Source organism: Phoenix dactylifera, chromosome 2 (assembly GCF_051530095.1).
Source record: "Phoenix dactylifera cultivar Ajwa chromosome 2, Ajwa_hap1_PhDact_Kaust_v1.1, whole genome shotgun sequence".
Classification (NCBI taxonomy): domain Eukaryota; kingdom Viridiplantae; phylum Streptophyta; class Magnoliopsida; order Arecales; family Arecaceae; genus Phoenix; species Phoenix dactylifera.
In genome coordinates, this window is record NC_143191.1 from 6,764,204 (window position 1) to 6,778,526 (window position 14,323).

At 38.3% G+C, this 14,323-nt stretch overlaps 2 protein-coding genes and 1 pseudogene across 2 annotated transcripts; 1 reads left to right on the forward strand and 2 right to left on the reverse strand.

Moving 5' to 3' along the window:
- Positions 1 to 1,023: 1,023 nt before the first annotated feature.
- Positions 1,024 to 2,823, forward strand: LOC103719547 (uncharacterized). Its single transcript, XM_088715145.2, has 2 exons — positions 1,024 to 2,129; positions 2,580 to 2,823. The coding sequence occupies exon 1, from the start codon at positions 1,153 to 1,155 to the stop codon at positions 2,122 to 2,124; it is 972 nt and encodes a 323-aa protein (XP_088571271.1). The 5' UTR covers positions 1,024 to 1,152; the 3' UTR covers positions 2,125 to 2,129; positions 2,580 to 2,823.
- A 2,029-nt stretch (positions 2,824 to 4,852) lies between these two features.
- Positions 4,853 to 5,587, reverse strand: LOC103719538 (14 kDa proline-rich protein DC2.15 pseudogene; annotated as a pseudogene).
- A 735-nt stretch (positions 5,588 to 6,322) lies between these two features.
- LOC103719539 (vesicle-associated membrane protein 711-like) lies at positions 6,323 to 14,230 on the reverse strand. The gene is made up of 4 exons (XM_008808828.5): positions 13,844 to 14,230; positions 10,903 to 11,093; positions 7,671 to 7,834; positions 6,323 to 6,643 (listed from the first exon to the last, which is right to left on the reverse strand). The coding sequence occupies exons 1-4, from the start codon at positions 14,058 to 14,060 to the stop codon at positions 6,550 to 6,552; spliced, it is 666 nt and encodes a 221-aa protein (XP_008807050.2). The 5' UTR covers positions 14,061 to 14,230; the 3' UTR covers positions 6,323 to 6,549.
- Between the last annotated feature and the right edge of the window lie 93 nt (positions 14,231 to 14,323).

A 14,323-nucleotide genomic window follows, 5' to 3' on the forward strand; every position in this document is an offset into this window, starting at 1 on the left:
TAACTTTTAGCCTAACGGATTAGATGGATAGGCTACTCTCATTCCTCTCAAATCAGCTAAGAAGTAAGACAAGAACATTAAGATTGGAAGCTTTGACTTCTAAACAACCAAAAAAAAAAAAAAAGAGCCTGGGAAAAGTTTCAACCACGTACTTCAAATATTTTCACAAGGTTGTATCTCCAAGTTTCATCCATGGCATAAAGGGATATACTTCTCACACACCTTTGTCTACCGGATTCAAAGTTGCACCGTTCCCCTTCCAACCACAGGACGTACGTGGTGTTAAGGTCCCCACCATAACGTTTTGCATAAAAGATTCCATATACAATGTGATGGCATGTACAGCCTAATAACCCTGGCGTAGGGTCTCTGTAAAGGCATCAAACTAATGCAAAAAGTAAATTAACAAACTAATTAAGAGGGTCTTCCATTAAACAAAAAAAAAAAATCTTAGAAGGTCAAGTTGTTGCGAAAAATGGAAGTATATATCCACCCTTTCATCATACATATATTCTTAGTTTTCATGTATGGTGGGTCATTTAAGTTGAAGATTTACATATGCAGACCAAAAGTTCTAATAGTTTTGTTAACCTTTACCATAGATCGAGAACCAAAAAAAAAAAAAAATCTGTTGCTAAGAAATCACTCTTTTATTGCTTATTTGATGCATAAGTACTAAATTTCGGAAGCATTTTAAAATAAATCTATAGATGTGTATACTTAAAACATCGTAAACCATCACCATACGCTTTTAACTCGTACTGTAAGAACATATCCAAGCCATTATTTACAAACGTAAACCCTTCATTTTCCTAATGGACCATAGTTTTGTGTTCACATAGCAAGCAAGATATATAGCTAAGGAGTTGGCAGGAAAGCTATCATGGAGCCAAATTAAACCAGCTAGCGTACGTAGTATGCCTGTAGGACAAAGACAACAGTTAAGAGAGGCGACGATCGAGCATAGTTTCACAGGTAGAGAAAGAGCCAACCAGCAAGACTGGCAGGAGCTGCACGTCCACATGACCTGTCCTAGGGTTCCCTTTCCTCCACTCACACTTCACTCTATAAAACATCCCATACTTTCCACAGCTTAAGCACCCTCATTTCACAACCACCAACTAGTTAAACAATACTAGTGTTGTCATAGCCATGGACTCCTCCAAGCTCTCAGCTCTTCTCCTTCTCATGCTGTTCATCTCCTCCGCCCCCATAGCCATGGCATGTGAAGCCTGCCGTCATTTCTCTCCCAAGACTCCCAAGGGACCCATCAATCTTCCTATCATCGGCAAACCACCCATCACCCTTCCTCCCATCATCGGCAAACGGCCTATAACTGTCCCTCCGGTCATCGGCAAACGGCCTATAACTATCCCTCCGGTCATCCGTAAACGGCCTATAACTATGCCTCCTATAACTTTCCCTCCTATCACCGGCAAACCACCCACCACTACCCCTCCGGTCGGCAAACGGCCTATAATTACTATCCCTCCGGTCATCTCTCCTATAACTATGCCTCCAATCATCGGGGGACCGCCTATGACTCTACCTCCAATCATCGGAGGACCGCCTATAAGTCTGCCTCCGATCATCGGGGGACCGCCTATGACTCTACCTCCAATCATCGGAGGACCGCCTATAAGTCTGCCTCCGATCATCGGGGGACCGCCTATGACTCTACCTCCAATCATCGGAGGACCGCCTATAAGTCTGCCTCCGATCATCGGGGGACCGCCTATGACTCTACCTCCAATCATCGGGGGACCGCCTATGACTCTACCGCCTATAAGTCTACCACCCATAAATCTCCCTCCGATCACCGGCACGCCACCGGTGACCGGAAACCGAGGCTGCCCGACACCCTGTTCAGCAACGACCTGCCCGATCGACGCGTTGAAGCTCGGTGCCTGTGTAGACCTCCTTGGCTCAACAGTGCACATTGGTGACCCTGAAGTGGAGTGCTGCCCAGACATTTTGGGCCTCGCCGGAGTTCAGGCCGCAGCATGTCTGTGCACCACAATAAAAGCTAAGCTGCTCGACATCAACGTCGTCCTTCCTATCGCACTCAAACTCCTCGTCACCTGCGGAAACGCCGCCCCTCCTGGTTACACGTGCCCTGCATAAACGTAGTTAAGTACCTAGACCACTGCAGCTTTTAAGATCTAAATCTAATCTTTTTCCTTGCCTGAATACTTTAACAAGAAGAACAGCTAACTTTGGAGCTTAAACAGATTTCACATCAAGGAGAGGCAAGGAAAAAAAATGCCTCACGTCTTCCATTTCTGGATTAGCTTCGGAACATAACTCTCTTTGAGCTAGATATGCCCCTTCCAATGATTTTTTGAGATAGAGAAGGGACATGCACCTTGTTACATTCTGAAAATTAAGTCTCATACTTTTTTCATAACAGCGAAGTTTTTGAGGTCTAAATCTAAGAATTTTCCTAACCTCAACGCTACAGCAAGTAGCTTTCAGTCTTAGTGCTTTGGTAAATGCATAATGGTATCTTCCCCCCTCGAATTTTGGTATAATGCTTAAGTTTAGACTAGAAACTCACTGTATATTTTTTGTATTTGCAGCCGCCTGGAGTCATCTTAATGAGAACCAAAAGGGGTTCAAACTGGTAGATTTGAGGAGACATGAGAGGATGCCTGAGTAGATCTCTTCTTTTGTTTTTCTTTCGTTGTACATTTGTATTGTTTTGGTGCAATTGTTCATGGTGGTGTCTTTAATTATTGGAATGGACTTTTTGCCTTCTCTTATTTTCTTTTCTGGTGTATTTCTGTGTCCCAACAAATAAACAGCTCCCGTAGCTTTCTTTTATTTTCTTAGAGGTTTATCTTAAAACCAACCACAGCTGAATGATTCGAAAGAAAAGCCAATAATTGGTGTACTCTTTCTTGCATGCGTTCTTGTCACCTTGGTACGTTTATTATACTGGATAAATGAAGTCATATTGTAGATAATCTCTTGATACTCACCTTGTGAGGATGAGGAAAAAATGTAACAACATAACGGCCATGAAGATACTACCATGCAAGTGCTGACTATAAAGAAGTCGGAGGGAATTTAAGCTGCGATAAGGCCATCGTTCTTTTAATCAGATGTCTTCCATGGAATGGTTCATTTAAACTGTGATATCATATGATCCAGAAAAGGGTTATAGTATCATAGGATGTTTACAATTGTAAACTTTATGACTGATCATTATGACTATTTTTAAGTGAACTTAATCAACGCCCTCCTACGTACCTGGCTTGAGAGTAAAGCAGAAACATGCATCTTATTTGGCAAAAAAAAAAAAAAGGTTTGAAATAAAATTTCAATATGAATGCTAAAACAACAGGAGATGGAAGTCTTCCATAGGAGACTGAAACTGGATGTTGGAAATATGGACAGCAAGGTAGATAAGGAGCGGCTAGCTTCTGTGTTCTTGTTCTCTAAGCTTGATTGGTGGGTGTTTATAATTGCATCCTCCTCTTTTTTATTGCCTCAAACAATTCCCTTAGGCACTTGGGCGGCTGCTTTTTCCTAAAAATAAGAGAATATTTTTTGGATGATAACCATGAGCAGTTAATGCACCGGCACTATATATATATATATATATATATATATATATATATATATATATATATATATATATATATATATATATATATATATATATATATATATATATATATATATATATATATATAAGCAATATTAATTAGAGTACACGTAAAAAAGGCCGTAGCAAAAGCCATGCTTCATATATAGTCCATACATTAATAAAGGTTTCTTTTGATGGTTTCCATCTCAATATAGTAAGTAGTGATTCCTGAGAGTGGACATGTGGAATGTTCTTAGGGAGTTTATTGGAGGGTTGGTTGATCTTGTTTTCCATGGAACATATGGGCTTAAATGTTAATTGATAAGTCAAATTCAATCGAGATATTCGCATCGCTAGGCAATTTTGCCAGTAGAATACCAACTAGGTTTAAATAAAGAATCTACATTTCATATTGACTAAGAAACTAATTTAATATCCCTACCCCAACAAACAGTCACTTTTGTGAAAAGCAAGTAAATTACTCCACAGAAAAATATGATGGATGCTTGGGCCATCTTGATATGCTACGAACCATGCAACTTTCTTGTCTATCTAATTTCATTGAAAATTTGGAATGCAGCTAAAAGGTGGTCATTGGAAAAAAGAAAAGAAAGAGGTTTAATTTTATCAAATGCTCTCCCTGTATCAAGATTAGGATTCGCAAGTTCCATGAAGAGCAAAGTCTGAGTGTGTCTAGGTAAATGACAAGGATACGGGAGAAAAATCAGCAGCTTGGATGAATAAACACAAACTTAAGGGTCCCAATTCCATAATTGTAGCAGGATTCCGCACAAGTATTATAATATTGACTATGCATGCTTCACTCATAGGTGTTGATTAATGTACATAAGTTCGAAATATCGACTGCTAATGGCTCAACTAACATAATGTTTATTGCATGCATGTTCTTTGGCATTAGATTGAAGCCTAAATTTCCTCTATCGCTTGAGAAAGCTTGATAGCAACATCAATTTCCTCTATAGTTTTACTATTATTCTTTTTTCGAGAAAAAGGGAGGGGAAAACGCCACTGATTTTCTCTATAGTTTTAAGTTCATGATTTCAATCAACTATATTTTATCCCCAAGAGAAAAATTTTGGCTTGCCAAAAGACATGTCTCGGTCACTGTCCTTGTTTTCTAGGTATGCAACTTCTAAGATCATCAAAGAAAGTGTTTTTGAGGTGAATTAATCTCTCCCTCTCTCTCTCTGTGCAGCTGCATGAGGAGGCAATGCATGCAACGACAGTGACCATCTAGACGCAGATAACAATACCTGAGTTGTCTGAAACATAAAATAACATTGAAACAAGCGGATTTTCTTGAACTTAAATTCTTAGGCTGGCAAAACCAGTGATGACAACTATTACAGGGACAACATTGAGCTTAGCATATGAAAAACAATCTAGTCACAGTCGAGACAAGAAAAAACAGAGGAAATGCAAGTAACGAGAGATTGGTAGTCCAAATCATCAGTCCCTAAACACACTTGAAGCCATCTGGGATCTCCTTCTTGCAGGGGCTAACCAACAAGCTGAGAGCCACAGACCACTTGATATTGACACCTAACAAACTCTCCTTAATTGTAGTGCAAAGGCAAGCAGCAGCTTCAACATCAGTTAGGCCTTCAATAAGAGCACAACACTTGCTCCCGAGTGGCTGACCTATGAGCAACCTTTCCGTATTTCCGAGCAAGTCCCAGCAGACACCAAGCTTGACCGTGTCGCGTGGGCAAAACGGGTTTGCCGGAGGCGTCTTCCGGGGGAATTTGTGGTAGATTCTGGGCTTTGGTTCCTCAGGCCATGGGATGGACGCACAGCACAGGTTGGAGAAGAGGAGGAGGCAGAGGGCTGCAATTGTCTTGCTATCCATGGTTTTCCCTCAGCAGCTGCATGAGGGGACTGGTTGTATGCCCTTTGATAAAGTGTGGTCACAGGTGAATACCATCTTCCTTCGTTTGGTAAAAAGGTAACTCGGTTGCAGAAAATAGCAGGGAAGTGAAGTGTCCTGGATTTTGTGCTTTTCGGATGATGGAATGCCCTTGAAAGGCACTGATGAGAGGATGATTGGGTTATGTAGGGTCAGGGTGGCTAAATGCCAGCTCTCTTACCTGTAGTTGTTTCATCTTTAGCCTGTTGTCCTGTTCCATTTGCTGCAGTCATGCACATGCACTGTTTCTTAGCATTGTTGTGGCCACAGTAGATATCTTTTTTCTTGGGATCTAGAATTTACATGATGCAGGAATTACTAGTTCTTTTCCATCTATATGAATGTATCATGTTTGGGATCTATGCTATTTCATGTCTCTCAGTTGACAAGCAGGAAACCTGGCCTCAAGATGCAATGGTTCCCATCTGATGTAAGGATGATTTAATTGACTGAATGCTAGCTATAGGTGAGGAGAATACACTAGTCTTGGCTGGCAAGTGTAGTTTTGCCATGTTTCCTCCTTGTGGCATATGATAACTTTTGACATGGACCTGCCAACAGCTTTACTTCTCAAAATCTATCAAACATTGTGTCACACTGACAGTGGAAATTCTTGTTTCCACTCTATGCTGAGCTAAACCAAACCAATTCCTGATCTGGCTAGAATACCAGCAAGTACTGGAAATTTAATAGAACTTCTCTGATTATTTCTCCTGCAGTTAATCATCAGAATTGCCTTCGCATTTCAGCATCTGAATTCTCATATTCTTGCACTTTGATGATTTTGTGCATGCAAGAAATGCTTCAACAAGAGTTCCTTTTATTCAACAATGCTATAAAATTAGATATGAGATTTTATAGAAACAAGATTACACCTTGATCACAAGTCTCCACATTAGAGGCACAACAAACATGTAACTGACACTCCTAACACAGTCAAAGAGCCCAGACCAATAAAGTGCAAGTTCATTCACATTAGGAAATAAATGGCCGCCAAACACAGAAGAAACATAATAACTACCAGGATCAATCATGACCGGATACAAGACGGCAGAGTGATACCATGGCACACAAATGCAAGTACAACATAAATTATGACTAAGAGGAGGAGAATCAATGCAACCCTGCAAGATAGATATTATCCAAATTAGTATGTGCTCTTACTCCAAGCCCAAAACTAAAATTTCAGTAAAACCATAAAAAAGAACCAATAAATGCTTAGAAAAGGCACAAACAAGCTTGATGAAAAATGTAAATGATTAGAGAAGTAAGATTTTGTTGATAACAAAACTACAAATATAATAAAAGCAAGGAAGCAAAACTACCAATTGCTGTTGGTAACGAAATTAATAGATGTAACAGGACTGAAACAAAGAAGACAGGAACAAAGGAGTAAAAGCTAAAATTTGTCGTTCATGAGACTTTGCATCAACATTCTATATCAGCAATCTAACTGGGGTCTTTCAAAATTATTACAGCAGACTATTATAAGATATTTTATTTGTCCATAGAAATGTATTTGCCCAAGCAAGGCTACAAAAGATGTCAATTGTAAGTAAGAAAAATTGTTTACATCAATCTAATGTGACATTAGATTCATTTTAATTTGTATCGATAAATTGGTAGAAGAGTAGGCATATTTGATTTTTAGTATGGTTATGGATTTTTTTGGTTCCCGATCATATGATTGCTCAAAAAATTGGCTTCCTACCAGCCACCAACACCACCACCCCCCCCCCCCCCCCCCCCCCCCGCTCGCGAAAAAAAAGAGATGAAAAATTTGAATTCTTGTGGTTTTCTGTATCTTATATTGTCAATCAGCGCCGACTGTCCTTGCAGTATAATATGGTACATGTATCATGCTGGTCCAAGTGGTATGTATGCAATAGTACTGTGGCCCTCAAATTCACATGTCCATGCTTCTAGTTTCCTTCGTCACTGGTTAGGAAAAGTATCATGAGCAAGCCCCCTTTTTCTGTCAAGATGCTGACTCTCTTATGTACATGAGATCTCTAAATTTGCGAGTCATAACTATCATGTCTCATCCAACGTAAAGAAAAAGAAAAGAAAAAAACTTATAGTTAATTAAGTGCATCAAAACTATAGAGGTCTGAAATCTGAATTAATAATTTAGGTTGAGTAACTGCATACGTGAGCTTAACATTCCGCCACCATACAGTGTTCCTGAAACGGCGAGATTGTTTTCGGAAGCGAATTGTGTTTCCTTGCATATTCGTAGTTTTATCAACCAGCAATTCCAACCGATCCCCTCTTTCAAGTACTTTGTCGATATTCTCTATCATGACATTGCGCACCTGGGACGGTCATCAAAAATGAAAATTATCAACAAAGACCATCCAAGTTGGCAAAAGCTTATAATATCCAAAGTATTGAGATATGATGCCCCAATTTTACATCAGAAAAAAGATGAATGATAGAATATGGGTTAAAAAATAAACAGGTGCAAGAAATGCTCCATGCAAAATGCTTGTGAAACAGAATATCGGTCTAAGCATAGAGTTCCAAATTGATATAAACCCCTTGGTTTTCATGAGGAACTAACAAAACAGGGAGATGAAGGCTCTGAGTTTTTGGATGTGGATAAGCCAATTCAGCAACTTTCTTCTGATGATACTGTTCACATTTGCTTTTCTTAATTCTTTGTTTCTGTGTACAGATTACATCTAACAGGTAAAGCTTGTTCAAAAGGCACCTAAATTGTAAAACTTATTTGAAAGGGTAGAACACTTCATTGGTGGGTTCCAATCATTTGAGCAGTATTCTTTTATTATCCTATGAAAGACTCAAATACGCCAACTCATTTAGTATAGTCAAACTCAAGATACGACGAGGCTCCTCAAGAAAAGGGAAGGTGACGTGTATTCATGGTAGAAAGACTGGTATAGGGACTAAACGTGAAATGCTAACGATGTACAGGACTAAATGCGATATGGTAGTCGAACGAATGACTAGGTGTTAAGTTCCCCTACAGAACTTGCAGACACTTGGTAAAACTTCAGAAAACTTCTAAAATTCCTGATTGGTCAGACACCAAAAAATAGGAACTTAACAACGAGATATCATCATGTCCATGATAAAAAACATGACACTAGATTCCTTTGAATAGAAAAGCTGCCGCTACTACTCCTATACTTATCTTTTGTTTATCATCTTCCTTTTTTTCCATTCCTGTGCAAAATAATAGAAAAATAGTTGCTAAAAATCAGTTTTTTTGGGCTTGCAAAGAAATTTGGAAAAAAAGAAACCCAACTTGGAGTAGATATTTAGCTATCTGGCACAACTGAAGTCCCTATTTATATAAATTTGAGTGAGTCGGCACCACAGAAAATTTTTGTGTCAATAGCCATTAACACTTGGCATAGTTGGTTGGGTCAACATGCAAAAAACATAGACTATAGAGTAGTACCGACATCTAGGTTTGTAGTGCATAACAAATACTATGCTAACAGACAGCTATCAAAGAGAATCGAGCCAGTGGGGCATAGTCCCTTACAATAAAGCGTAATAGTTTTTCAGATGAAAATATTGCAACATATGTATGGGTAGTATTATTGCAAAATATTCATTAAATATTGCAACACTTTATTCAGAAAAAAAAGGAAATATTGCAACATTTCTATTCTTTACCAATATGTACCTTATGATGTCAAGTGATGTCCTACCATCATGCAAAGGCTACAAATTGATATCAACTACCCAATCTGATCTTTCTTTCAATTCACAGTTGCATGCAAAGATATTACCTGATCTATTGTAGAATGCTAAAATCCTAAACATCTTTACAACTGAAGCTTCAAACAACCAAAAAGAGAAGAAAAAAAATACAGACAGGTTTTTGACTAAGCAACACCATGAATCAACTTTTTTGGCCATTGATTCCACACTATTAATCTTGCTGGACATCTCTCTCTCTCTCTCTCTCTCTCTCTCTCTCTGTGTGTGTATGCGTGTCTGTCTATGTGTATGCACATGCATGATTGTATGCGTACATATGTACTTGCAGGTTTGTGCACTCTTAGTGCATTAAATTAATGTTTCTGACAAATATAATGATTTTTTAAGCAATGATCGAGCTTTTAGCAAACAAAAAAAAAAAAGAAGCAATGATCAAGCAAAGACATCTATTAGCTTAGCAAACATATTTTAGCTCATACATATCTCTTGTCTAAGTTGCATAGACATGACATACATAAAAAGAAAAATTATATTAAAATAAGGAAGAGTGAGAGGGGTCCTTAGGTCTATAGAATTTACCCTTAGACTGAATTGATAACAAGATATTTAAACCTATATTATATGACAATGATATGGATAGTTTTGGAAATAAAATCTTATGACTAGAATTCATAAGTAACAGGATTTGGGATCTCAAATTTCTTTGCCTCCTCGTATTTTCTATTCGCAACTTTCCCAATCTCCCCTTCTCTATGTCTGCCAGTTGCCTCCTTATTTTCTCTTAAAACCCAACCACCCATGTACTAATCTTATATGGCCTCTCTCTGTCTCTACGACTAATCTCCTACGCACCCCCCCCCCTCTCTCTCTAACAAAGGTTTCCCTTTCTTTCAACCCGTCTCCACTCTAGTCTTCGTACATCCTCTCTTCAGACAATTTGTTATTTATTTTTTCTTACCCTGCTAATTTACGTATTATCTTGGTTTTGCTTAATTTATTATTTATTTTTTCGTATGCTGCTAACAGAAACAATAGATCGAGCAACACTACCAAACCTATTAATTATCTTTTATTTGACTTTAAACATTTCATATTTAGATATTTTTATTTTATTTTTTACATTTCTTTGAAGGATGAAAATCCTTTTGCAGAGACCTACAAGAAGTGGCAAATTCTAAAGAAACATTGTCCTAGGCACAAACAGGTTTGTACAATTTCTTTTCTTTCCTTTTCCCTATTCTATATACAATTTAATGTATATTTATTTATTTATTTCTTTTTGTTTTGTTTTGCTTTAAAAAATTATATAAAGTTATATAAGATGGAGTGGCAGCGATGTAACCCAGTTCTTTCTCATATTGATTCCATAATTTTGATATTCAAACACTTCCTTTAATTCTTTATTTTGTAAAGTTATTTAAAAGATCATGCAAATAATTTGGTTATGGTATTAGTTCATTGGTTCCAAGTCAGGATATATCATTGATCTGATTTTTTGCTTCAATGTTGTTAAGTTTAAATATGAACTATTCTTATATCTTCCTAATAAAATAACGAGATATTTAACATATATCTCCCTTAAAAAAAGAAATATTTAAGCAAATTAATTTTTTACTTCCACATGCAATGCGCATGCCCATTTATTAGTAATAATAATTATTAAAATGTCGAAGCATTTGAATTCTACCTGACTCATTTCACCTCTGATGCGGTTTATCCTATCTGCATTAGGGTCATTGGAATAATACTCCATCTGTTGGCTCAAGACCCTTGAAAATTCATCATTCATTGCATAAGCAAGAGCTGTGTGACAAGCACGACCATATGTCTTCACAAATCTTCCATGAATATCCTCAAGAAATGAAAAAGGAATTCTTCCTGCACAAGTAATTCAATGAATTTAAAATGTCATCTGTCTTGACAGAAAAGGACTAGAACATAAAAGGTCTGTGAACAGGAATCTAAGATATGAGATGCTATTGCAGAACGCTAACTTTTTTCTTCTCCAAATCAATATGTAAATGATGAGTATATTGAAAGCATAAAGAGCATATATATTATCACCTTAGCATTATTGATACAAGTGAGATACAGAACTTTACAATATCAATGCCATCGAATCCTCAAGAGAAAAACTCATTGTTTCCATGATAAACTTAAAATACGGCACTTATTATTTGTCATCCTAGAGAAGTAGCAACTTTGAAAGATGATGACATAAAGGAATCTTCTAAACTCTAATGTACCCGGTATACTGCATACACATTCTATTAAGGCTAATCATAGTGGTCTCAAGAATATTATTAAAAGTAATTTATGGAAGTAATTGGAAGAATAAAAAGCAGAATTACCTGAACGAAGTTCACCAAAGTTCTCAAATTTAAAATGTCTAAAAAAGAACAAAATAAGGAGTATGTGTGTGTAATCTCACAATATATATTAAATTTCAAAAAAGAGTACATAGAAGCACAAATAAATGAATGCAAAAGAATTTGCTAGGAGTCTCCAATCAGCAACATTCCAAATGAAAACTAAATGAAAGAATTAAATACTAGATACCATATTCTGAGTCTGCACGGTCCCTGTGACACTGTAAAACTATGCCATCGCCCTACTAGCACTCAGCATTGGCATGGTACAGCTGCACCCCAGTGCTAGGCAAGCAGCAGTGCCAGTGCCAGTGCCTGCTCTCAGCAGGCACTGGCACAGTACAATTGCTTAACATGCCAGTGCTAGGGTGGCATCACCTTGACATGTGATACACAATCCTTTGAGGTCACAGTACAATTGCTTAACATGCCGGTGCTAGGGTGGCATCAGCTTGACCTGTGATACACAATCCTTTCATGACCTCTATAAGCAAAGAGCAACTCAAACCCCCAAAGTTCATGACATTTCTTCAACTCATACTAGACAATTTTTGAGACAGAGTGACATTAATAATCTACAATGCAATTTTTTCATTAAAAAGAAAACTTGGCTATATATGGTTGCATTGGTCTTAGGAATCGATCTAGATGCCCAGAAGAGGTTTTTGATCGATTCATCAGGGAGGATTCAATGAATCCTCCACCACTATACTCTTTCATTTCCTTGAATCGAGTTTGAACTTACATAACTTGTTAAAGATAGCTCAATGCACTATCTACACTAGAGACAAGATTTCATACGTTAGCTAAAAAGTGCCTCATGTTTGTTTCATATTACTTTGCTTGGACAGTCTAAAAGGTATCTTTCTGAACCAATGGGATACTTTACTTGACTGGAAGGACATCAGTAGGTGGCTTGTTTTAAGTATTGCACAGGTATGCCTCTCTTCATAAAGACAACTAATATACTACGTAAAATTAAGACTCAGTTAACTCTCTCTCTCTCACTATCTCTACACACACAAATATAGCATAAAGTTGACATTTATTAGTTTCATGTCATTCCTGCACAAATCAATGAACAGAATATATTTAAACCACATTTGCGGCCATGATAATTAAGATCAAAATTCGCCGCCTCGGTATCGGACCCCGAACCGGTACCATGTTAGCATAATATCGATACTCCGGTACTTATTTCAGGTGTACTAAGACTTGGAATGCCCCCGTATCGAGTCAAGGTTCAGTTCCAGTACAGTATGGTCCACCAATTGCAGGTCAGCATGCACTGGTATGGCAAACCATGATTAGGATAGGCATTTCAAACTACCATCATAAAAGAAGTCTAAGAACCACTAAATGCAGGCACTAGAGTCTAATACCAATATGCAAATCTTTCTACATGCAAAGAAATTTTGCTGCACAATTTTTTTTGAAGTGTAAGTTGCGTTATATTGAGTTACAATATCATCAATCAACTCAAAATAATGCAGATGAACAGAAAAATTTAGCAACTATTAATTATTCAACTATCAATTGGCAGAAAGAATAAGACAAGTAGCTAGAACATTGCAGGATGGAAGAAGACAACTATTTTTGAAGGACGTGGCAAAGCATAATACACAAATTGATGACAGCAGGCAAAGTAGAATCTGTAAAGCAGGTCTTCGTTGTTGGGAAGAAGCAAAGCTTGCTCCAAGAATTTCCTAGGCAGCAGCAGGCTCTAAACAATCTTTAATAACTAGAATAACAGAAACAACTTATAACAGATTTTTTAGGTACCTTGGCATCATTTATACCTAAATTACGAAGAACTTTCTATTAAAAAAAAAAGTTCAATGGAACTCAATCTCATACTTTATCAATTCCAGATCATGTACGCTAGGCAGCCCAAAATTGGAATAGGAACCAAGACTCAGAAGACAACATCAATAATCTTGATTAGAATAATCAATAGATCATAGCAACTACACATGTTTCTCTAGGTTTTCAAGAAATCTTCTTCATCAACTGAGATATCCCTAAGAGTCATAAAAGCCTGCCCCAAGTTATCGACTTTCTCGCAACTATAGCCAAATCCAAGCAATGGAAGCACCAAATCCTCAAATTTCGACTCAAAGGGGACACAAACGATGCGATCCCATCACATAAACTTGACCGCCCACCAGAAAGGGGCCGACTTCCAATCCAATGCACGTCAAGAATCAAATAGTTAAACGAATCGAAGAGGCAGGAGAGGGAGAGAGAAGGAATACTCACTTCCGGCGGTGTCGTCGGCCATGCAGAGGGTGGTGATCCCATCGGTGCACTTGACATGAAAGACGTACCGGTCCTGGGAGTAGGAGACGTGGCTGTCATTGGTGCCGGGAATCTTCTCGAGGATCTGGCGGGCGATCGCGCTGGCGTTCGTCGGCGTCGCGCTAAACTCCGCCAGCACCACGGAGCCCCGGGCCACCAAAGCGTACAGGATCGCCATCGCTCTTTCTCTCTCGCCTTCCGCGCCTTGGTCTTCGCCCTATTCGCTTCTTATATTTCTCTGAAGTCTCAACGGAAGAAGAAAAAGGGAAAGGAGAGAAGGAGATGAGAGCGGCAAAAGGGGAGAGGAAACGGAAGGGGGCGTCGCCATGGCTGGGCGAGAGGCCGACCGGAAACGGAAAAGCAGGGACAGCCGGATATGGCACATTAATTAACACATGGCAACATTTTATTGGTTAGAAAGATGGGGCCAACAAACTGCCA